General features: G+C 43.1%; 1 protein-coding gene across 2 annotated transcripts in view; it reads right to left on the reverse strand.

The window, feature by feature from the left end:
* The window catches only part of FGD5 (FYVE, RhoGEF and PH domain containing 5), a 118,096-nt gene that overhangs the window by 35,982 nt on the left and 56,367 nt on the right, over window positions 1-25,747 (reverse strand). The window contains exons 4-8 of one of the 2 annotated variants that reach the window (XM_087744645.1): window positions 22,389-22,447; window positions 22,263-22,293; window positions 8,081-8,232; window positions 5,946-6,102; window positions 2,046-2,130 (exon numbers count right to left, since the gene is read on the reverse strand). In XM_087744645.1, coding sequence (XP_087600771.1) covers window positions 2,046-2,130; window positions 5,946-6,102; window positions 8,081-8,232; window positions 22,263-22,293; window positions 22,389-22,447 — 484 coding nt within the window. Of the gene's footprint in view, window positions 1-2,045; window positions 2,134-5,945; window positions 6,103-8,080; window positions 8,233-22,262; window positions 22,294-22,388; window positions 22,448-25,747 lie in introns of both variants that reach the window. The other variant, XM_087744643.1, reaches the window with a different exon arrangement.

Consider the following 25,747-nt stretch of genomic DNA (forward strand, 5'->3'; position numbering starts at 1 on the left):
TCTTTCTAGTGCTGTGCCCTCCCTGGTGTCCTGAAATCTACCTGGCTTATGTGCATTCAGGAAAGCATCTGCCTGTACTCAGTCAGGCAGGAAGGGGTTGTGCGGTGTTACCAGGCAATAATTAGCGTTCCTTTTCACAGCTGCAAGCTCTGCCCTTGCCTATGGACATTTAACTGAGTGGGCAACTCCTTTTGGCTGTAGTGCAGTAATTGGCAACCAATATCCTCATGAAATACCCTTCCTTATCTGGTAGAAACAGCCAGTTTTGAACACACAAGTACACCTGCATATTTTAATTTTTTGTTACGCTGTCTAGAGAATCTGAAGGACTGCACTGTTCCAGACCCACCCTGTCCTAGCAGGCAAAGAGGCGCTTTGTTTCTTGAGGTGAAGAACTGAAGCAGTAAGCCTGTTTTCTGGAATATCGTAATCTAGCAGATCTTATCTCACTACACACAAAAACTTTCATTTTCCCAGTTAGTGCCAGTACCTGGGACAAGGAGGAGCTCAGGTTGCTTCAAGCACAGATGGAATTCAATCACTGGAGCTGCACTGAAACCCTTCCAGCTCTCTCACAAAATATCATGCTTCATGTTTTCCATTTACCTTGTGGACCACAGACATGGGCCGAGAAGATGGGAGTATAGTGGGGGCATCCCTGACAGGGACATGCCAAGTCCTTTTTCTTGGATGCAGTATTGTGTGCATGCACTAAAAAAACACTGTAAGGATCATGTGAGACTACTAAGTATTGCAACCCGCAAGTCTGGAAAGTTGCCCTTAATGTGGACACACCCAGAGAGGCAAGCAAGTCAGACAGAAAAAAAGGCCTACTATTGGCATCCGGTGTTCATTTGTATTGCTGGTACTAAAAAAGCAAAACCAGCTGTGAATAATGAGTTGCATCCTTGATCAAAGTGTCTGGAGCAAGATGAAACTGCTGCTAATCTGTGCTGTGAATAAAAATTTCATATGGTCACTTTGTTCTGCTGCATTTCTAGGAGTCTCTTCTAATATTCTGTGCCCTTCATCATCTGTTGAGTATGGGCAGAGTTTATGGCTTCCTTTTTACTGTCCCACGCATAACTCATCTTGCATCCCTCTCCACCCACACATATACATAATCCTAAAGCATTTCTCCATCTATGTCTATGGATCCCTGCTCTTTTGTGGTCTGATCTGACTAAATTACTTGACAACACTGAAATTCATTATTACATTTCGCCATTTCCTTCCCCAAGCAGTTCATTAGGTACAAACCTAAACTTCACAATTCTTTCTAGGGGCCACATCCTGCTCCAGAAAGTTTGCTCCCCTCACAGGCTCAGGCTTGCTAGATTTGCTGTGGCTTGCAGAGAATAAGCCACCAGAGGGAACACAACCCCCCTTGGAGAGACTCCAGGTGGGAGTGATATATATGGTCCTGAATGTAAAGGGAAGGTGTTACTGTAAATGTATAACCTGTAAATGTGCTGTTAATGTAAATTTGGATCTCTGCCTTCTACAACGCAGAGAAATTGGACCGGGATTTTGCCTTAAAATTATCACTAGCCTTAGGAGTACCGTACACAGGGCTTAGGGTGCAGTACTGGGTACAACTGCTTTGCTGATGGAGTGGAAGGAGATGGTGCTTGCCACTGTCATATAGGATGCAGTGCAGAGTCCCCTTGCTGGGGACTGCTGTCCCCTACTGTCTCTGATAATTGCCCTTGACATAAATAAAATCAAAGCTGTTCGTTGGCAATGAGGCTGAACTCTGCCTCTCCTAATTCACAGAAGGAAAAAGCCGAGAAGGAATGGCTAAAAGCACCTGACTTTACACTTTTTTGTGACCTTTCAGCATGGTTGTGCTGAAGAAGTGCCTGCTCCTTCCCAGACTCCCTGACATTTCCTGAAGCCTGTACTAAGCATATTAAAGTTCCCAGGAAATCCCACACTGCTTCAGCCCTATTTTAGCTGTCTTGGCATCAACATGTGGCACAGTGGAAGCACAGAACGTCATGGGAGGGTTTCCATTGAGTACCTTTGAGAGTGATTTTACTGACCTGTGAGCAGCACACGATACTGGAAGACACGCTGCACTACTTTCAAAAGCTGGTGTTTCACACTCTGAGGGCTGCCACCAGAGCTCTGCTGTCCTCAATGGAAGGGAAAGGAAACACAAAGATCAGGGATGTGTGAGCTCAGCAGCAAAATGTCGTCTCCACCTGATGTGTACTATGAAAGTTTGCTACCAGTTGCATGCACAAACTCCATTGAACCATTTGAAATTTACCCGGCTTGCTAGGGGGTATTGCCTTTGTGACTATAAAGAAGTACTGTAAACAGTTTATTTCCTATGGCATCATTCAAAAATAGTTTGGACTCCAAGGGAGAAGGGAGGAAAGCAAATACCATTTAGAAGGTAAAGGCTGGATAAAGATTTTAGGGTGGCATCTGAAGACAGAGGTATCAGATCTCAATGAAGCTTGTCATCGTTGTCCTTTTTTGGGCTGAAAGTTTCTTCTGCCTGCAACTTTTTAGCATCTTATTTCAAGACATGGAATTGAGCAAAATACAGCAAAGCATCTCCCTGTGATTGAGTTGGAACTGAATGTCCAGAGACTGTTTACAAGAAAATAAAGTGAGGTTGTGATCTGATTTAATACACACATGGAAAAGAAGTAGCATTTTTCTCTTTACCTTTACCTTTTAGATTTGACCCATTGCATGTTGCCGTGTATCAGGCCCAGTCAGCATGGTTTATGAAAGTCAGGTCCTGCTTGACTAACCTGATCTCCTTCTATCAGAAGGTGACCTGCTTAGTGGATGAGGGAAAGGCTGTGGATGTTGTCTACCTAGAATTTAGTAGAGCCTTTGACACCATTTCCCACAGCATTCTCCTGGAGAAACTGGCTGCTCCTGGCTTGGACAGGCGTACCCTTTGCTGGGTAAAAAACTGGCTGGATGGCCAGGTCCAAAGAGTTGTGGAGAATGGAGTTAAATCCAGTTGGCAGCTGGTCACAAGTGGTGTTCCCCAGGGCTCAGTACTGGGGCCAGTTCTGTTTAATACCTTTATCAATGACCTGGACAAGGCGATTGAGTGCACCCTCAGTAAGGTTGCAGATGACACCAAGTTGGGCGGGAGTGTTGATCTGCTGGAGGGTAGGAAGGCCCTACAGAAGGATCTGGACAGGCTGGATCGATGGGCTGAGGCCAACTGTATGAGGTTCCACAAGGCTGAGTGCCGGGTCCTGCACTTGGGTCACAACAACCCCATGCAATGCTACAGGCTTGGGGAGGAGTGGCTGAAAGCTGCCCAATGGAAAAGGACCTGGGGGTGCTGGTCAACAGCCAGCTGAATATGAGCCAGCAGTGTGCCCAGGTGGCCAAGAAGGCCAACACCATCCTGGCTTGTATCAGAAATAGTGTGGCCAGCAGGACCAGGGAGGTGATAGTGCCCCTGTACTTGCACTGGTGAGGCCGCACCTCAAATCCTGTGTTCAGTTTTGGGCCCCTCACTGCAAGAAGGACATTGAGGTGCTGGAGCGTGTTCAAAGAAGGGCGACGAAGCTGGTGAAGGGTCTAGAGCACAAGTCTTCTGAGGAGCGGCTGAGGGAGCTGGGGTTGTTTAGCCAGGAAAAAAGGAAGCTGAGGGGAGACCTTATTGCTCTCTACAACTACCTGACAGGAGGTTGTAGTGAGGTGGGGGTCGGTCTCTTCTCCCAAGTAACAAGTGATAGGACAAGAGGAAATGGGCTCAAGTTGTGCCAGGGGAGGTTTAGATTGGATGGATATTGGGAAAGATTTCTTCACTGAAAGGTTTATCAAGCATTGGAACAGGCTGCCCAGGGGAGTGGCTGAGTCCCTATCCCTGGAGGTATTTAAAAGCCATGTAGACGTGGCGCTTAGGGACATGGTTTAGTGTCAGTGTTAGGTTTACAGTTGGACTCAATGATCTTAAGGGTCTTTTCCAACCTAGATGATGCTATTCTATAAGGGCTCAATTAAAATAGGAAACTTGTTGTATATCTGTTAAAAGCGTCACAACATTGCTGCAAAAACGACAGTAAGCCACAAAACTCCATCCTCAAAAGTCTCCACATCTCCAGAGGCACCAAGAAACAGAAGCTTACAGGACCTGAGAGGAGTGGGACAAAACCCAGCAGGTTCCTTACAAGCTCTGAGTCCAAAACTCAGTTGAGTTTCATGGGGTTTCAGTGTTCATTGACCAACATTTCTGAAATGTTTGCCACTTGTGAAGGGACAAAAGGAGAGTAGGAATCTAACTGTTTAAAGGAAGGCTGGCAAGAGACAGCATTTTCCAAGGCAGTAGGGGTGTTTCATGTTACTGTATTACTCCTCTAACTGGCTGACTGCTCTCACCAAATGTGCGTTCAGGGTTCTGCTGAGCATTGCCAGTCGCCCATACTCAAGTCAAAGGTGACAGAAACAAGATGAGGCCCTAAATTCTGTGTTATTAGACTGGAAAGCTAATAGTGGTTATGCTTTAAAAAAATGCAATAGGAAAGGACTGAGAGACACCGCCCCCTCATTTGTGTCTGTATGCATGCATGCATGCATACAAGGGGGCAAGAAGTTACAGAACTCACTGATTCTAGGGCAAAATCCTGCTGATCTCATCCTAGGGAAAGCCTCATCTGCTTTCTTAGAAATAAGAGCTTGATAGTTAAGACAGAAGTGTATAGGCCTGTGGCTGGGAGGGATGCTGGGAATACAGGCTCTCAGCAGATAGCTTGCGTTTGCCAAGTTCATGTTCAGAGCAGTGTGAGCCATCAGAACTCCCCTCAGCTGCTAACAGGAAATAATTGTGGTGACTGCAAGGTATCTGTTTGTAAATGCTGACTTCCAAATGTCTTTTGAAATTAATTGTTATCCTTAATATTTCACATATGCTGCAGAGAAAAACACAATCCATACCTCATAGAGCTTGCACTCTAAATAACCTTTAAGGTCTGGTCGCTAATTTATCCTTACAGCCCCTCTGCCACCCAAGTAAACATTGTTGTAAGAAACAGGGGTTCTAGACCCACAATAAAGCAGCATATTTTTTAACCATTTTAGCTCAATAGAATCAGTGTAGCCCAACTGAACTTTCCCATCCACATATGGGTTTATGCCTTTGAAATTATGTGAAATGGCCACATCGCCAGTAGTTTAAAATGTAATCACGAATCATGGAATTTCTGTCACATGTATCTTGATGGTGTTTTTTAGTTATTCAGCACAGATGACTGAGTTAACACAACTGGAAAACACATGTTTCTTGCCACAGGGCCAGAGGTTACAGTTCTAGAGGTTACAGACCATTCAGGGAGTTGAGATGAAAAGAACCCTGTATGTGTCTGGCCAGTGGAGTTTGTGTCTTCCTGTGCAGTTCAGTGTTGCCTGTCACAACATCCTCTGTAAACAGAGGAAGCAGTTAACAGGCATTTAAAAATGCAGAAAAATGCAATTGTAAAGATGATGTGGGTTGATCGCTGCCAGCAGCTAAGCACCTATACAGGCTAACCCTAACTTCATCCTGGCCAGACCCAGTACAAAAGAAAGGGTGGAAAATGCAGTGAAAGAAGAGAAAATATGAAGAGATGGTAATAATAATAGTTACGAACTCTAACACATCCTCAAAGAGCTTGATAAGTTAATATGTGACTGAGAAACTACTCCACATATATATTTCAGCAAAATATACTCACAGATCTGTAGATTCACAGACATACATTCTGTATGCACACACAGGGGTGTGTGGGCAACAGACACAGAACAGAAACACATCATGCACATGTGAACATCTCACTTCAGCTTTAGCACCAGGATATGTGAAGAGAGCTATTCTCCCATTCTACCCCATGTGAACACTGGTGGAGTTGCAGAAAAAATATCTTTGAGTAAGCCCTGTGGCACAACCATGCATTAGTGCAAGTAAAAAAACATGGGAGCCTTACCTCAAACTCCTGAATTATGGTAGCCAGTTGGGAATACTTAAGGCAGGTTTCATCTAGCAAAGCCAAATTCCTATCAAACTGCATAATGTATGCTGTGTGGTGATTCAGCTTTGATTTTCTGGAGAGAAAAACATCAGCAACTTTCTGGTGTTCCTCCCTAAGGCCACAGAAAGAAAAGAATCAGCAAATAAATAAATAAATAAAAATTAATGAAGAAGAGCCATACACCTTTCTCATTGTATTAAACCCACAGTGGCTAAGGACATTGTGCAGCTAAAGCCTAGGTTAAATGGCAGGACAGAGGGAGTGCTTCAATGACATAGTGGACAACAAAATGGGCTGCTGTAGAATGGGCACCATGAGATCCTTTTGCTCTGCCTTTGCCATGGCAGCACCATGTGTCCATAGTGGGTAGGATGTCTCCTTTCTGGACACAGCTTCCACTTCTCTAAACAGACCTTCCAGCTGCTGCAGTGCTTTGAGCACTGGTTGTGGGGGATAATATAACGTCTTCAGTTGTAACATCATATCTTCAGCTCTCCTTCATTGCCCCCTTCTCAGCACTGCCCCACCACCATCTGTCTCAGCACCCAGTTGCACAGTATTGAAATATTTATGAAGCATGTACAAGGAGAGAATAGGACAAAATCCGAGATCACAAAAGAGTAATCATAGTTAAGAGAGGAACATGAGTTCCTGAGGATGTCAGAGCAACAGTGCCTGGGGGAGCCCAGGCACAGGGAAGGACTTACTGGAAGGTTCAAGGGTGGTGGTGACCTGGGAACCTGTATGAGCGCAGCCCTACGCCATGTGTCATTCTGTTGTGTTGGCAGCGTTTGCAGTACAGCTCTCTTTTTTCCCTGGTGCCACAGAGTGTTTCTGGACAGAATCTTAGGGCATTTCCAGCTGTGTCCCCTTTGTCTTAGGGAACGGGCAGCATGCTGCTAGAGTAGGGCTGTGACTTCTTTAGGACACAAGTCATTTTAGATCCCAGCTGAAAACAGCACTTCTGTTTGTGTTATGAGTGTATAGATCATAAATCACTGATGAAATTTTTTAAGTCTTTCTGCCATTCGTAACAGTCCCTTGGTGGACACGAACCAATGTACAGCTCCCTTTAGCCTTTTCTTTCCTTGTTCTGTGCTTTGACTTGAAAGTGCAGGGCTGACAAGGAGAGCTATGCCCTGCATTTAGGATTGTTACTGAAAAGTTCTCCTGGTGTAATTGACTTCCTTAACTGCTCAGTGGCAGTGCCGGAGTAGGATCAGCCACTGCCAGTGACCACTGCCTCCTGGAGTCCAGCAGCGCGGAAGTGTGGGGCTGCATGGTCTATCATAAGCTGTCAGAGCCAGAGTAATTCAGTCTAGGCCGGGGCTCTGCTGGTTGCTGTAGGTTTAGTCAGCTTGGGTCTGCACTGGTAATTTCTCTTAGACATTCTTATTTCAGCAGTTTGATAGACTAGGGCCTGGCATCCTGGCTTAAGTCAGAGGTCTCCTTAACTGAATGAATTTTGGAGCTTTGTCTGTCCTAGGCATGGTCTCATTCTCTTATGGAAAGACTTCACCCTGTGAGGATGTTTGGCTTAGGTGGAGTCCCTCAGCAGGCTGCCAGTGTCTGTTTGGCTTGGAAGCCTAGCCTGTGCAGAGCCCTGCCTTGGTGCTGGGAGCGAAGGGCCGTCCCTTATCTGAGAGCTACACAGTTGCTATGTAGATTTCTGTAAGCAGATGATCTTCTTTAGGATCAATTCTGATGTCTGCTGCTCCTGCCTCCCATGGCATGAGTCTGTGACCTTCAGGCCATGAGTGTGAAGCCGCTTGGTGATGACTATGAACGGGCATCAGAGGATAATGCGTATGAAGCAGGCTGTCCTCACACTGACTGACGGGGCCATTTTGGAGACATGGGCTATGCACTGCACAAATGTTTCAGTATTTGGTTTCTTAGCTGGACAGCCTGTACATTTACCTCCTTCCTGCCTGTATGCAAAATCTTTCGAAGTAGTTCAGGTTCTGCTCCTTTCACCTCTGCTGGAATCCCAGCCTTCCTGCTAGTGGGGTCAAGGGAACACTGATGAGTTCACCCACCTGCTGTGGAGAGTATGTTAAGGCCATCAAACCATGCCATTCCATACCTACCATTTAAGGACTCTTTCTTCCAGTTCTCCCAGGATGTCTTGGTGTAATTCATAAATTTCAGGGAGTTCACTTAAGCCCTGCTTGAGTTTAACTTCTTCCTGTTCATTTTCATCTTTTTCTCCAAGCACTTTCAAGATACCTTCATAGAAATTCTGTGAAAAACAAGACAGAAATTAGGGAAACACACTTAAAGTCTCTTTTCTGAAATTATCATTACAATTTCTTGACTCCTAAACTGTGCTTTCTAGGAACTATCAGATATGCCATCAATAATGATAGAGTGTGCTCAGTATAGCAAGGAGATCATAGCGTATGTTTTCTTCCATCTATTAATTCATACACATTTTCAGCTGAATTCCACAATGCTGTCAACCCAAAATTGATCATTTCACCTGATCAAGCCATCAGACCCTTATGCTTACAATGAGTTTGGTATCTTTTTATTTACCTTGCCTTTTTTTCCTGCTTTTCTGGGTGTAGTTGGTCTCATTTTTATAGTGTTTCTTAACCAGAAACATAATTTTTAAAAATGAAGGATGAGATTCTCCCATCACTTCATTAGGTCCAACAGCTTGACATGAAAAACATCAACGTCTACATGTCTTGTGCTAAAATTTGCAACACTTGTCTCCAAATCTTAATTTAAAGAGAGGAAGAAGCTATAAATTTAAGCTATGGAACAAACCATTTTCCCTATGAAACCTAACTGAGACCTTTTTCCCTCATCTTAGAAATGGTTTTGATCCTGAAGTGATTTATAAATTATGTGGGCACAGGAGTAATTTCCTCTATATTAAAATGTAGCCAACTCTGGTACATAATAGGGCACCTGTTTAAGAGTGCATAGCAAAATGTTTCCCCAGCTTTGACTTGGAAGTGAGGAATAAGGCCTCCATCTGAAACTGCACTGATAATCTGTATTAGATCCCCGGGCATTAGAAAATCATCCCAACAGCAGACAGCAAATATTTTGTGCGGAAAACATTGCTTAAAGTCTCCTTCATCCAGAGCTCTGGATGCTGAAATGTTTCCAGGTCAAAGCCTGATTCCTACAGGCTTTTTTTCCTCTTTTTCCATCTTCTTTACTTCAGACTTGTAAAGGAGCCTTTGCTGGCACCTGGATACACTTGAGAGGCTTTGGCCCCTGTGGTGCCCTGGCCCTTTCCAGGTTCCTACCAGCCACTGCCATTTCCCCTGCCTGCTGCTGCCAGACACATCCCCTCTTCACAGGCAGTGGCTAGAGAAGCTCAGGCATTTAAAGCTGCCTCGGCTTTGTGGAGGTCTGAATGCAAACTGTGGCAATGGGGTGCAAGGCAATGCACAACACAACAAGGCAGGAAAGCTGATGCTGTGCACAGGTATAACTAATGCTTTGCTGCTCAGTGGCATGAGGCAGGTTCCTAACCCACAGATTCTGGCTGCATTTGCCAGGAGCTAGGGCACTGTAACTAGATGGTTTATCTTCATAGCAGTATCTGGTGTTCAAAAGCAGCAGCCTTCATTCAATAAAATTAAAAGGGTGTGATTTCAGCACCTGCTTCTTCAGTATTGCTAAAAGTACAAGTAATTGAAAGGCATTAGTACAGCATTCAGGACCAGCCTGAGGATGGTCCTGCAGAACTGTTAAAGGTTTAATTCTCCTCTGTATTCCCTGTAAGGAGATGACTCTGTGTGTCCCTCCATCAGGGTCAGGTTGGGCTCTTACTGTTGAATTTCCCATATCTGCTATTCAGGTTTTCATGGGCAAAGTATTTGAATCTCAGTTTTTCTATGAAAATAAGTGAACAATTAGAAACATAAGCGCATCCCAGTTTGTGACGAGAGCAGAAACTGGGCATTCATATACAATTGCTTAGAAACTAGTTCTGTGAGTGCCTCTTCCAACATCTTTCTGCATCCCAATAAGCCATGAAGTGCATGGAGTTTTTATTGCACAAGATGAGGAAAAAAGGGGTGAGAGTGAAAACCAAGTAAACAATCAAAACAACAGGCCAGTAGAGAGGCCACATTAAATTCTGAGGTTTGAAAGCTCCTGGTGACTCGTTTTGGTGCAGCAGCTGCAGGCTAGGAGACTGCAAAGCTTCCTGCCTTATAAAAATACTAACTGTCCTTATCTGACCTTCCTTTCTTTTTTTTTTGTATGAAGGTAAGGCTAGGGGATTGTAGCATTCTCTCTTATTGCTAGCCAGCCTACACATGCTGTTTTTTTCCAGTAAGTACCTCAAATCGGGTATTGTTTTTAAATTCATCATTAAAAATACTTGAACGGAGACTTTGTAGCTGAATATACTTAGATTCACTGACTTTGAATCCAGGAGGGGCCATATTGATATGATATGATCTAGTGTGGTCTGGTCAGTAGTCCAGACCACAAGACTTACTAGAAAATAGCATTACTAGGAAAACAACGAACTTTGATTTAAGCCAGAATCTACCACATGTTATGGATATGCTAACACTGCAACCTGAGGAAAAAAACAAGTCCCAGAAGGGGCTTTTGGTGATCTCATGAAGGGTCAGGCAGCTCATAACCACATACAAAGCCCAAGCATCTAGTCGCAGCAGAGCTGGTGTTAAAGCCCTGGTTGCATCTTGTCAGACTAAGGCCATCACACCAGGAGTTGTTCTTCCAGCAGGTTCGCACTGAGCTCTGCTTCAGTCCAAGATCTAGTGTGAAGGAAAGCTTTAGTGTCTGACCAGTCTGGCCAGATCCATGCTGTGAATATATTTTTTCACACACTACTATGCAAACAGTGAGTTATTATTAAAACTAATGTTTTTTCAAAGATATATTAAAAACATTCTCTGTCTGCCCGTAGAAGCCAATTCATCAGAATAAAAATGCAGCTGCTCTAACAATCACTGAGAAGGTGATTCTGCTGGGTGAGTTAATCGAAATGGCAGCTAGATTTTTCCACTCAGAGACCATTTCCTGGCCTCCTACCCCCCTGTATGTGATGTGGCCAAATGTGCTGTGAAAGGAAGCAGGGGCTTGATAAAAAGAAACCTCCAAGGTCACACAGCTCATTGAAAGACGCCAAGCTGTTTCTATCCAGCCCTGACCCAGGATGGGATAGGTTGAGTATCTTCCTCTGTCAGGATCTAGTGATCATGAAACCTATTGCCAAAAAGTCAAATTCTCTTCCCTGAAATTTTAGGGACAATATTATGAACTTCCCTGGGCCATACTGGGATTTACCATGGCATTTCTCATTACTCTGGCTTCTGTCTAGGTAAGTTTTATAAGTACATGGAGTAATTAAAGAGGAGTCTGAAAGAACTGTTTTCTATGAAACTTGCTAATGTCCAGGTATGAGCAACTCAACAGAGTATGTTTCACTGGGGATCCATATTTTACATTAGATAGTCCGCTTCAGTTTGATTAAATCAAGGTAGCTGTATTGATTTCAGCATGCTGGGGATCTGGTTGGTATGACTGTGGTCCTACTGTAACGTTCTATAAGAATCAGGAGAGCCTCTGGGCAAAGAACTTCAAAATTCCTCTCTCCTCACCAGCAGGAACTGACTCCAGGCAAGAGCAGTTTTTAGTCTCCTCGGATTCATTCCTGGCTTTTCTGTTGTAACAATGTCAACCGCAATGTACACACTGGCTCACTATGAACTGGAATGACTGGAATATCTAACAGATACTAGCCAAAAGGAAAGTTGCACATATAGCAACTATAACAGATGAAGCATTTGTTTTCTGAAAAGCCACTAGAACTAGGTAAAAAAAAGATCAGGATGACAATTTCCTTTTTGACTAACTATATCCTGGATAAAAGAAGATCATAAAAATTTCTGAAGGAGTATTATTGTGTTTCCTAATTATCTGGGTCTGAGTTCCACAATGTGTCCTGTCCCAGTACCATAAATAATCCCAATGCTGTGCTCTTCCAGCTCCTGTTTTTTCTGGTGTGTGAGTGAGCCTATCTAACTACGTATTTCAGCCAGCGTACACTCCAGAGGCTTTCCAACCAACTAAACCAGTCGATCCATCTTCTGGATGCTTTTCCTAACTCAAAGGAAGCTGCAACCTTTCAAAGTCCTCAGTCATCATAATTAATCCAGACTGGGGAAAGGGAAAGAATCCAAAGGGTTCTTTCAGTTTATTGTGCCTGGGGAAGTGAATAGCTGTAGTAAGTTCACCACTGATGTGCTTAAGTAACCTATTATGTTATAGAAATGTCATCTTTTCCAAATTAACATCGAACAGCTCTGTATCTGTCCACTTTCCACCATAGATGAGCAACAAGATTAACACTCCTTTCCCACAGCATCTCAGTGGATTTAATTAGTCATTAATTGCCTGCCCCTTTGATTATAATGAATTCTCAGACAAATTATTTAATTCCAGTTGCCTGGATAGCCAGCTTCCTAATGATTAATAAAAAACCTGCAGCATAACAGTAATCACTATGAACACCCATTAAAAAAATAATTATGTCACTATTGAAGATGCTGAGTGCCTGGGAAGCCATTAATCAAACGCAAAGTGCTTTTACAGTCTCACTAACTCTAATCAATCATGGCACCTGAAGGTCTCCAAGTCTGTCACCCAAGCCCCATGTCTAAACACAGAAGGTACCAAACGCTGAGTCCATATAATTCCCTCCTGGGTCAAAACTTTCCTAGAACAGAAGTTTGAACTGAAGTCGTTCAGTTCGAGGCTCTGGCATGATGGCCACAGAGCTCAGTCTCATCCACAGGTATATGAGCATACAGATCTCACTCCTATCTTATGCCTCCACCTGCACCAGTGTTTGTGCGTGCATGTGATAGCATAACCCAAGCTGGCTAGGTGACATAGAAGGTTAGCAACTGTGCTGTAAAAATACATTTTTGAAACATAAAACTTTTCATTACATTTTGGGCACCCATAAATAAGCCCTTTACAGCCATCCAATGGCCAAATCCCTAACATCCCTGAAATAAACCCTACAAATAATTAAGTGAAGCAAAGAGGATCAAAACCCACAGCCACAAAGGTTGGTTGGGTTTTTTTTCTTCTTTTATTTGTGCACATCACTAACACACAAGTTACATTTTTTTCCCCAAGAATGCCTCTGAAGACTTCTTTGCTGGAAATGGGGACTGTAACCTGGAGCCTGTTATAAGGGCATGAGACAAGGAAGAATGCGGGGTTAGTTTCAATAAGACCTTATGGTTTATGTGGAGCACTGCCTAAAACAACTGTCACATTGGCTCTTGCAGTAGAATCTGATACCCTCTGTGAGGTGATGAGGCTCACTGTAGGGTGCTGGGATATGAGATGCTTTAGAGATGCTGGCAGTGCCTGCCAATGCTAAGAGGAAACAGTGATTACAGGAGAGTTCTGGAAAAAGAAAAAAAGATTTAGGTACCTGGCTCAGGGCTACAGAAAGGTAGCCCAATTTACCTGGGATCAGCAACCTGGAAATCTTTGTAGCAGGTAGTTACCTCCAGGTACTCTTTCAAAGGAGTGAGCAATGCCAGCAGCCAGAGGTTTTTGGTAGAGCACTTAGCAAGAAAGTTCTCTGCAGGATTCAACATCTATGTGAAATGTGATATTCTAATCCAAAGGGAAAAGGGGTAGTTAATGGGACAAGAGTTAGTTCTGGGTTTTGCTTCCAGGATTTTGTGAGCACATGCAGAAATGGTGAGGTTGTGTATTAAATCTCTCCAGTATGGGGCTGAATATGCTTTGCAGTCCAGCTGCAAAAATCAATTGTAGCAATCCTGTATGCATATCAACAGCCATTTTGCAAGATGGATACATCCCATACATAATGTGGTCCTTTCTGCATTTCAGTCCTGCTGCCAGTTAGCCTTTATTAGCCTGAGAACATTTAACCGTGCAGGACCCTAGTGAAAGGAAGGCAAACTAATCTCTCGTCAGCTAAACCACTGCTTCAGGCAAGCAGTTTACCCAGGAGAAAAAACTGCCCGTATATATTTGCTATGTTGGGTGATTTCTCTTCTTTAACTTCTACTTGAAAATAATCCAGGGTACAGTAATTCAGTCCGGATCCAGAATATCTGTTTGCTTTTTCTGTGTATAACAGAATAGGCCGAGTTAGATCAGTTCATCCAATGGCCTGTGGATCATCCCTGGGGAACCAGGGACTACTGTGACCAGTCTAGTAGCAGTAGTTAGGAAACAATAGGACTAGGACTGAAATCAGCCTCTACCTTCACTGTAAAAAGCTGATGTTTCTGCCACCTGCAATAGGCTGAAAGCAACTATGTAGACTGGAAAGGTGAGTAGACTGGAGGAGAGAAAGTCAAGATTTTGACTTAAATGTGTAGCTAAACAGATAGCTCTATCTGAAAGAAAACCTTTTAAAATTGGTCAAGAAATGCTGATCAGCTGCTAGATCTCCTTGGTTTTCTGTTGTTATTTGTTCATCTTCTAAAGCAGTGGTGTATAAAATGCTAATCCAATCATAATGGAATCCTAGTTCTTGCGTATTGACTACAATGGCAGGAGAACAGAAGGAGAAGGGAGTACAACACCATTATATTGGCTTTGCCAATAGTAATTTACAGTCCTACAGTTTGACCAGCAGTTGCTCTGCAGGTAGGAATGGAGGTTCCTTCTCACTGGCTCTCAGCACTGTGTTCCCAGCATCAGGCCTGCATTTAAGCCAGAAACTGTGAATTTCTAGTAGAAGACGGTGGTTGTAGAGCAAAGCCACACTTTAACAGTTCGAGAGAAATATCTGAAAGGAAAAGTATTTCTGTGACCAAAAAGTGCCCATTATACTAGAAGGACCACACTGCTAGATTCTGTGGCTGGATTAGAAAAGCTCTGAATGCCTGCAGTCTAAGCAGTATGTTCCAGATCTTGGGTGCTGAAGCAAAGTCTCTACCTGCTCTTTGTTGCATCGTCTCACTGGAAGAAAAGAAGCTTCTACCTGCAATAAAGCACGAAGCAGAGAAGAGCTCAACTGCTTCCCAGATTCTGAAGTATCTTCATGATGTTGATAATGAGGGAAAGAAATCTTAACTCAAAAGGAGTCTGATGCAGTGCTTTGAAGCAGCTAATCATCTCCTGTTCTTGCAGTTACCTGCCAGAGAAAAACTATATAAATTTATACCAACCAAAGGTCTGATCTCTAATGCTGTCATGGCTGAATCAGCTTCCCTTCTTATACCTCTACTCTATGTTAAAGAACAGGAAAGGACTGATGGGTGAATAAATTCACCTAGGATATTTCTACAATTTTCAAGGAGAATTCTAGTTGTGGAGATGTGTGGGTTTCCATTAGGGAACAGGGCTGAGAAAAAAAGCTAAAAAGGGAGTGTACAGAGCAGATACATTATTGGAAAACCATGGCCATTTTTCTGCCTCAGTCCCCAGGTGGGGATACTGGCACTTCAGCTGCAGAAATCATGTCTGCACACAGCACGTTTGCCTTGCTCATGCCACAACTCCCACCTGGCATCCGGACGTCTGTACTTTTCAATAAATAATGAAACATACAGGCACCCAAAAATCATTTTGCATGTATATCTAGAATTGTAATTGCTTCCCAAGTCATGCTGATATGTTAATGAACTGGTAATATTGGGAAGTAAGCATATTTGACCCTTTGTGAGTGGGCCAGGGAGGACAACAGGAAATCTTACTGCAGCCCAAACTTTATACAACTGAAGTCTCCACTGATTGCATAAAATAGTACAGGCTTTTACAACCACTTTCACTTCTAAAATGAAGGTGGGTTCAACAGATACTGCATACTGCAAGATCCAAGGCTCTTTTGGACATCTAAGCCTTACACCTGAGGGGAGGGCAAAGACTTCAAACGGGGGAGAAGAGAGTTGTTATTAAAGCTGAATGCAGGCATGAGATGCTGTACCGTACGCTGTGAGCCAAGTCTGACTCATGGGTGATTCTTGGAGGTATCTTCATTATGGCCAGCAGCCTCTTTCCTAATGATGAAAGTGAAAGTGGCACCCCTGAATTAAAAAGTGGCACATCTCCTGTAGCAGAGTGAGTGACCCTTGATCTGCACCGAACAGTGATCTTCCCAAATTTCTCATTACTGAGCTCAGCAAAAACAATGCTAGATGAACAGCAGAAAATACTATCGCAGCAGACACAATTAGTCTCTTATCCTGCCATTGCAGGGTACAATCTAGGTCAGGAACCCTGACCTCAACAGACACTCACACGCAGTCAAATACACACATTCATCCAAAACACTGCAAATGAGTTTCAGAACTGGCAAGCTGTACAGTATGCATTGCGAATACTGTATCAGTGGGGCTTGTTACCAGGGAATTGTCCTGATGCCAAATGTGCTAGTGTGACTTCCCTCTCCTTTTAAGAGATATACAGATTATCTGAAAGCTATTTTGGCTCAACATTCCCGCTGCAGAAGCTCCCTAGCCGATACATAGCTATTTTCCCACTGCCGATGAAGACAACAATGAATAAATAAATGAGAAAAAAGCCAGCCTATAGTAAGGGAAGGCTATTCTTTTGTGACAGTGCATCTTTAGGCTTTCATAAGAGCTTCATAGGGTCTAACAGCCAGCTAGCTCTTCATTTAGCCAGCACGTTCCATTCACTAAAGCATTTAATTAGGAAAGTAATGACTTGATTGGTCCAGCAGAACTTTGAACAGCATCCAAGAAATTTACAGTAGTAAAAAAGGCTCAGCCAATCATTCACTGGAAGTGTAAATAATTAGAAAGATGGAGTTCTGTTTTGTCTAACATGTCATAGTGGCTCCTAAATCAGATGTTTATTTTTTGTTCTTGAGAACATGCTGCCCACAAGAATTCTGAAAGTAGAGTTTAACCAGTGAGCCTGCCTTCATGATAATCTGCATTTAGGTACCTCTGAGTTAGTGACTTGAGCACTAAGATGATTTTGTTCTTTTTTATTTCCTAAGATTTATTTTGGAGTCAGAAGCCTTAGGATGCCCAGTGCAGGGTTGGATCCCAAACTGCTCCAAAGGCTGGAGAACCAGGGCATGGTTTATCTATTCATATCATATTCTTATCCATATCTTCAAATGCTGAGGAAGCATAAATCTGGGTCTTGGAGTTTCTAAGAATTGTGGCCCATTGTTATGAGGAAAATGCAAACCAGGAAACAGGATCAACTTTGTTTGAACAGGGAGGTGTTGGGCCTGGTGTTTTTATAGTGCAGAGCTGTCCTTTTAGGTACCTTAATTCAGTAGATGCCTTGGAGGGAAGCAATAATGATTTCAAAGGGGTTTATGCACAAAAAAGGTGATTTTATGTACAAGAGCCAAAGACAAAATAAATGTGAACATGGTACACTATCAAGCAAATGCTTGATCCCATACAGACTGGGATCCTGAGGCAGTCTGAGTCACACTAAGTTTGATTTGTGTACATCTAGTAAAGTCATTTGAAACAGACTGGCTGAAAGGAAGCAAATAAACCAGACTCTTGGTCCTCAAAGGTGATGTGTGAAACATTAGCCTGAGAAAGCAACCTGCAGCATTTTTGTTCAGGAGCAAGCACTAAGAAAAAGATAACAAGTGCAGCCTGTGTTACTGGGGAAGAAAAATAGGAGAAACGAATGACAAAGTTTGAGGATTAAATGATCCTGAAGGAAATGCAAAGACTAATCAACTCTGGAAAACTAAATTGTTAGTACCAAGAGATCAGGGACTTGGACTGCAAGGCCCTGCCAGTCCCATCTGCTCAGTCCAGAATGAGTTCTTAACTAACTCCCTGCTCCAGAGAATTGCATTACCTTTGAGTAGGGCAAATAACAGCTAACCCTTTAGATTATTATCACTACTACCACACCAACTGATACCAAGTTTGTGAGCTAACACAATGTTTCCACTCTTTCAGTTCAATAGCAGAGTGGGTGTATGGAAATGTCATCGTTTTGGCAATCAATCAATTTATTAAAGTCTCTGCTGAAAGGCCAAACAGATTCTGTTATGCTGAATGAATAGCAGCTCCAGCCAAGTCTGGAAATGAGATGGGAAACTGCTCCTGCTGCAGGCTTAAGAAAAGCCTTTTTTTCCTTTCTGAAAGCAGCTAGGGTGTGGTTTAGTTCCTTGCCTTTCTTACCGACATGTGGGTTTATGTAAGATGAGACTTGAGACTTGAAGATGAGCATTTAGAAACTGTTTCCTTGAGAAAGTTGGTGATGGGGAACAAAGAGATATATTTGCCTGAGCCGAGATATGCTGTCGAGGAAGCCTTTGGTCCTAACTGGCCACGAATGGGGTGGTGTACCTTGAGGGCAGTTTGGTGACTTTGTGATCACTGGTGGTTGCTTATGACATCTGTCAGTGAGACCTGTGTCAACAGCGAGTGCACAGCGAAGCACAATTTTTTACTGATGTGACTATTCCTAAAGCTATTCAGATATGCATAAAGGAGTAATTAGTTCATTGTAACTTTTTGCACTGTGACAGTATTGAAAAGCCTCAGTTAGGCAATAATAGCCCTGTAGCCTGAGGGACTTACGTGTTGTAAAATTGGTAATGGTTTTTCTAGATTTCTGGAATAATACACTGGGCGACAGGTGAATATAAAGATCCAACAGTAGTTGGGGTGGGAAAGGTAACAGGAACCGTGGGACTATGGCTTTCTAAATTGAACATGATTGCAACAGAGAAACCTGCAGATCATTTCTGAATGCCACTGCAGTAGGTAGCTATCATGCAGACATCAGCCTATAGCAGTAGAGATGGGGTATGCTAGGGCTATAGGCACCCAATAAAACACAGAATGAACCCTCTGATCCTTTTCCCATAAAGATTTTTGATCTCTTCTAAACTAAGGAGTGCCTGAACTAGCAGCCAAGTGTGAAAACAGACTGGCTGTTTGTCTCTTCTCCCTCAATCTCTAACCCAGGTGCCATTCACACATCCTCACTACTTAGAAAGCCAACTCATAGAGACAATTAAATCTTATTTGAGAAACTTCCTTGTTGACTCTGCTGAAAAAAGCGTCCAGTAGCCCCTAAAGGAGTGTATGCATTCGGTGATGGGACAAGGATACTTCTCCACTGCAGAAGAAAATCATTAATCAAAATTGTGCACCCAAAATCTCATCCTAAAATTGATGCAGATCTTTCTGAACTTTCTAACTTGAGACAATGGGAACTGGGACAGGGAAAGTGAAGAGGAAACGGCCTCAGGCTGTGCCAGGGGAGGTTTAGGTTAGACATTAGGAAAAACTTCTTCACCGAGAGGGTGGTCAAGCATTGGAACAGGCTGCCCAGGGAAGTGGTTGAGTCTCCATCCCTGGACGTATTTAAAGAACAGATAGATACGGTGCTTGAAGACATGGTATAGATGGACTTGGCAGTGATAGGTTGACGGTTGGACTCAATGATCTTAAGGGTCTTTTCCAACCTTGACGATTCTATGATTCTATGATTCTAAGAGTGCATTGTTACAGTGATCCTGACATTTCACAACCTGTAAGAGGCTTAACTTTGCACACCAATGCATTCATTCAAGGGTTTACTTGAGCGCTCTCTCTTATTTTAATCTGAAATTTTAGCTCCTCTTTTGGTGCTCTAACTTTCATAATTAAGGAAATAACAAGCATATGCAAAACACTCATAATATCCCTCTACTCCAGTGGGATGGGCAGGCAGGGAAACAAAATCCCAGCAAAATAGGATTCAGTGGAATATTCCATTACAGGACTGAAACATATATATAGAAACCAAACAAGTGCTTCCAATTAAAATTGATGACTGATAGAAGTAGAAGAACTTGCCCAGTCATAGGAGTGCTATTACCAGTATCTTTTCCCTGATAAATTAACCAGCTGATCCAAACTTAGTGATTAAGTATGATTAAAACAGAGCCAATTTCCCTCATGCCTTAAAATCTTAATTCCAGGACTGGCAGGCCAGGTAATGTTACTTCTTTTCTATAATAAACATTTCTGCTTAGAAAGTGTCTGAGTTCCCCAACAGGAGAGCAGGATTTTTGAGTCAAGCCAGGAAAACTCTCTGTTTTCATTCCCTCATATCTTTGAGCCAGCTCTGGAGCACTGCAGCAGATAAAATTAGCAATCAAGCAGAGTTTTTCCCTAACTAACCTATGAGCTGTAATTGTTATGAAGATTCTTTTTATTAGGGATTACCAACAGTTTGGAGTCCATCCAGCTGGAGGGGAGCAGCATGCACTTGCCTCCATAAGTGTTTCTAAACTAAAAAATTTTAGCAAAGATATAAACCAGAATCCCCCTGTCCCATGTTAAAGTTGTCAACTTGGAAAAGAGAGCAAAAATGACATTTCCTGTTCCTTCCAAATGATTTCTACAGGCAGAAAATAGGATTATTGTGAAAATGCATAAATTACTCATTTACATGCATAGCCTGAGAGCCAAATTCACCACATAGGGATTTACCAGAGGAAGGAGAAAAGGGCAAAGTAAGTCCTGAAGGGACTGGGAAAGTCCTGAAGCATCCCTTTCGTGGCCCAGCAACAGCATAGGCAAGGCAGCCTGACAGTAACATGATGCTATAGCAGCCATGAGGGTGTGCAGCCATTCATGCTGTGGCTAAAGGCACTGAAGTGCATCGCAAGATTTGGATCTATATATCGAAGATTTTTCAATCCATGTTAGTGAGTCACTTTTATCTCCTAGAGGTATATGGAAAATGCTAAGATATAATGCAAAGGAGAGGCCTCTCCTAGACACCGCCACTGAATACAGTGGACTGTACATGCACTCTAGTTCAGCCCTGCATTTACATGCTGTCCATAATGTACCAAAGTACAAATGTACTTGGAAATGGAAAATTAAATACATTAAGAATGTTTTAATTGGATGCATCTAATGAAGGTGCAGAGCGGCTAATACTCTCTGCACATGGTAATTTCCTGTGTGTATGTTTCCCTTCTATTTTTAGAAGCTGGCAGAGGCTTTTCTCTTTTTTTTTCTTGATGATACTTTTGGAAATCTTAATTTCAGTAAGGAGCTCTGTGGGTATTCTTAATGATCAGAAGCCCTGTAGTCCACAGGTGAAGAAACCACCCCGGCTTCCCCAGGGGACAATGGATAACTACTACTGTGTCTCACTAGTGTCAAATAATGTGTTTGGCTGTGGAGAAATCATAGGAAAGCCAGGACAGATGAGGCAAATGGCTAGGCAGGTTATCACCAATTTATCAAAATATTGGTAGACTCCAGCTAAGCAGCTAAGTCTCTCAAAGTGTTTGGTTCCCAGCTGACCAGCTTGGCAGTTTCTGATTTGTTGAAATGCAATCGTCTACAAGGTGTTCATCACATTTAAGGCTGCCCTTCTGCCTCTGCTGCCCAAGCCTGAGAAGGCTCTTAAAAGCTTTGGCAGCTTGCTTGAGAGGCACAACGAGCAGGCAGCAATACAACGCTGACCTCATTACTTTTCTCTCCATCAGAGTTCCTGTCCACTGCTAGGGTTTGGGGTGTCCTCCAAGGACAACCTGGGGCTACTTCTTGCCTTCTCAGGGAATTTCTTTCCAAGCAGAAGTGGGCATGTTTTGTGTGGTGGCTGTTATTCCCTGCTGCCTTGCAACTAACAGCCAAGAAAGATGTTGAGAGCGAGGCTATCATCTAAGCTGTGAACCACTCTCCAGGGAAGCAGTGACAGCTCTGTTAAAGAGACAAAAAGCCCTCCGGGACAAAGCCACCAGTGGGTTTATACCATGCAAGGGCTCTCTATCAGGCACTACAAGGGATTCTTTGTGTGTCTTGCCTCATGAGTTTCTGACACCAGAGTCCGTATTTTGCCCATGGTGACTACCTGTGTCACAGTGTGGATATCCAGGCCACACTGGATATTAGTGATGTTGCACTATCAAAAAAAAGAAGCTTAAAAGGAAGCAGAGTGAATCCACTCAAACCAAATCCCCATGCTTCATAGCTCTGCTCCTATCTGCCTCTCTCTGAAGAGAGAGGGTTCACCCCTGTTTATCACCGTCTCCTTCTCTGCACTAGGTTTATTCTGCATCTTACACCAGTCTCAGACCCCCAGCAAGCACTGTTGGCCAACACTTTTCCCTGTGAATGACAAATGCTAGATTTGAGGATCTGTACCAAGAGCAGATTAGTGGCAGACATATTCCTTTGCAATGGTTCACAGTAAGACATTCCTCCTCAAATTCACCTCAGTCCCTTCAATGCTTTTATGTCTTCTAAATTGCAGCTAAGTAAAAGAACAATTAGGTTTCAGTGATTAAAATTATTTACTTACCATACATAACAGCTGGAGCATCTCCACGTATCTGGGGAAAGAGACAAACTTTTATTAATTGCCGTCAAACCAATGCTGAAGGCTGGATTGCGTAGCTTCAGTTTTAGGTTGTAACAATGAACTCACACTTTTTCTGAAGACATCAGCTCCTGGGCAATGAGGTAAGCTCTGGACTGGCCTTCTTTCTGTCAGCAGCAAAAAACAGGGACAATTAAGAGATGTCTCATTCCAAGAAGTAAAGCAGTATTAGAGAGCACTTTGAACTGACATATTCCTTCAGTAAAAATAGTCACCAGGCTTTTATTCTTTGTTGTTCAGTGTCTGGCGTCCTGGAGTCCTTTACATGACAGGGTGTTTCTGCAATTTGAATGCTAGTAATATAGTACAACATAATAGCTGCTAAGACAGATGTCGAGTTTGAAAAACATGTTCTTATTGAAGGAGGAGAGAACTTTTCTGTTGATTTTTACAAGTCCAAAAGCAGAAAGTGCTTAGCTTTGAATAGGCTAGCTTCATGGCTGTTGAGGCTCATACCATGTGTTTAGTACTCTTAATTACATGGAAAAGGGAGTTCTTTATCAAAATGGTCATATTCCAAACTGTTCTGACTGCTGGAGACCTGTGGAAGCAAATCGGGCAAAGGGCTTTATTGCATGCTAAACAAAATGTCTAAGCTAAATGGCCATAAATATCTTCAGAAAGCAAACAAGTCAGTACTCCAGCAGACAACATTATTGTTTGAAATCTCAGTGGCATCTACTTAACTGGTAGGCATCTCAGAAGACACAGAAAACTGTGAAAGAAGCAAAGTGTATGGCTCTGAACTGCAAGTGGCTAATTAGGGTATTTTGCTCCTATTTCATGATTCATCCTTATGGTAAGAAATAACCAGAGCACGGAAATAATTACTGAAAGGAATCTACTGGGAAAAGTTTGACTTATTTAGCAGTGGTGAAGTAGGGAACTAAAACAGTAGTCTAGTAGTAGTAAAGAAAAGCAGCCCACAGTGACCTAAAGTGGACTCAGGTGAGAGGAGTTCAGCAGCAAGACTTTGCGACATTGGCGAATGCCAGGCCAGCTATGCTGGAACCCCATTGCTTACTGATCCTGCTTCTGAAAGCCTACTCAGGAGAGACTGGGACTTGCTGAGTCCCTTGGTATAACAGTCAGGTGGGAAGTCTGTGGCTATATTTCCTCCACAAATTCTGCATGAGAGGGCTGCTAGGGGTCAGGGAACACGAAGCTTAATTGGGACCCCTCATAAAAAGTATTGATAGGACCCCAAACCCAAATTCAGCTTCCCACAAATGCTGACTTCCCAAATCACACTTGGTAGATCAGATACACAATCGGGATTTACACAGTAGATCTCAGCAGTAAAAAACATCTAAGCCAGTTCAACCTAAATGCATTATAGACTTTTCACTCTCTGTCCTTCCTCCTCATTAGCATTCCCTTGGGATGCAGGTGTTCTGCCACACGATAGAACTATCTGAGTTGCTCAAAGTCCCATTCCATCATCACAGGGAACCATCTGCCACTTTTTGTATCTATAGAGGGATCACCTTCTGGATTTCAGGATCTTCTTCCCCTCCCAAAGTTTCTGGTTCTGCCTGCAGTAAGCTGCAAACAGTGTAGGAAAGAATGAAACATTACCTGAAGTGCTAAAAGCTGAAATTCAGCCATGTGGATACTTGGAGTGTAAAAAACCCAGTAGCAAGGTCAACTGCAACATAATTGAAGCAATTTCACTGCCCAACACTCATAAATTAAAAGAGGAATATGTGATGGAACAGAATTTGTATTTTTAAGATTATTCCAGTTTTAATAACTTTAGGCATTCGTTACAAAAGCAAGGAATTCAAGCACCAACAAGTGAATTCACCACTGCCTATTTCAGAGGAACCAAGGGCCAGTCAAAGCGTGCTGCAAATAGATGTCAGTATTGACTGCACACATGAGCAAAGGAAAGGCTTCAGTTTCTATGAGGAGAGTGAAGATCCTTTGCTGCTCTGTGAGTTTTCACCCTGGGGGCGATGGACCCCAAGGAGGATTAAGATCTGATCAATAGCGAATGAGAGTGAAAAAGTCCTTGAACCCTGATGATGATGGGTTAAATGAATGAGGCTTCACGTACAGAAAATGAACAGTGTCACAATGACGTTTTTTTCATCTCTAGTTTATTTCTGTGTGCTTTTACTGGGAGGCAACTAAAGATTGCAAGAGCCAAAGGAAATATAGAGTGAACTATTCATCAGTCTCAGATGTCTAATCCATCTGTCCTCTAGCACCAGGAGTCTGAGGGCATGTCCCCTAGTGCTTTGTTCCTTTCAGCTGATGGGTACCAAGGCGCATGCTTTGAATCACTTACTTTTGGAGAACTATACTACAGTTTAATAGGGTGCACTAGAAAGATCTTACATTTTTTTCTTAGTTTCACTTTCCTGCTGGGAGCAAATATTTGATTGCCCCTTTCCCCCTGGTTCCACTTCGTGAACACCTCTTGAAGATCATGATGTGCCTCTCCTGGCTGTCCCAACTGCTGTAGGAACACAGTCGAGGCACTGAGTTTTCTATTCTCTCTCATTTTCTCTACACAGGCGTAGCAGAGCAAATGAAAGGGGGTGTGTTTCTGTCCGGGTCACCTGGCCCAATGCTGGCTGCCCAACACGTCCTCTGTGGACAAGCCTGGCTCCGCACTGCCAAGAAGCAGAGTGCATTTCCCCAGCAGGCCAGGCCCACTTTCCCTTTGCATACACACATTGTCGTGCTCTGTAATTCCCTTATGATTAATTTGTCTTAGCCAAGAGACAAAACACAGGGACCCCAGTGTCACGTGGCCTGTCTAGGGCGAGTTTGAGACAGAGTCTCTAGGCGTTGCCTGTCTTGTGTTATTTAATTGCTGTTTGTTTAACCAGGAAATGAACTCTGAGATTGACGACAGTGTCCGGAGACAGACTTCTGGGAATAGGGGATAGAGGGGGTGCAGGTCCCTCAAGCATCAAGTTTCTGAAACAACGTCCAAGTGATTATTATAACACTGCCAAGCTGCCACCTTTTTAGTAATCTTTACTCCCTGCAGCCAGTCCTGTGCCAGTCCTGTGCCGAGCCCTGTGTGTTCCTTCCCAGTTCCCACTTGAGAAGCTGCACTCCAGGCCTCAATGCATGCCACTGCTTAGCAGATGGAGGCCATGCAGCCATGTGGGGACTCTTGGTTTTCTGCTTCACTGAATCTTCTTGTCTCATGGCCTCATCACCCCATCCTCCCCAAAACCAAATGCTTAATAAAATGTTTGCAATATACAATATAAAATTGCAATATATAACTGAAATATCTCCCCATTCTCTCCACTCTGAAAAACATGCTGGTGCCAGGAAGGTCGCAAACATGAAAGCCCTTTAATCAGGTTAGGAGCTTGTACAGTTGCTACAGCTCAGCTGATTAGCATAACTTGAGAAGCAAAGGTGATACTGTGCAATCATCT

This window comes from Nipponia nippon, unplaced genomic scaffold (genome assembly GCF_047370975.1).
Source record: "Nipponia nippon isolate SJK-2023a ecotype South Korea unplaced genomic scaffold, ASM4737097v1 scaffold_9, whole genome shotgun sequence".
Lineage (NCBI taxonomy): Eukaryota > Metazoa > Chordata > Aves > Pelecaniformes > Threskiornithidae > Nipponia > Nipponia nippon.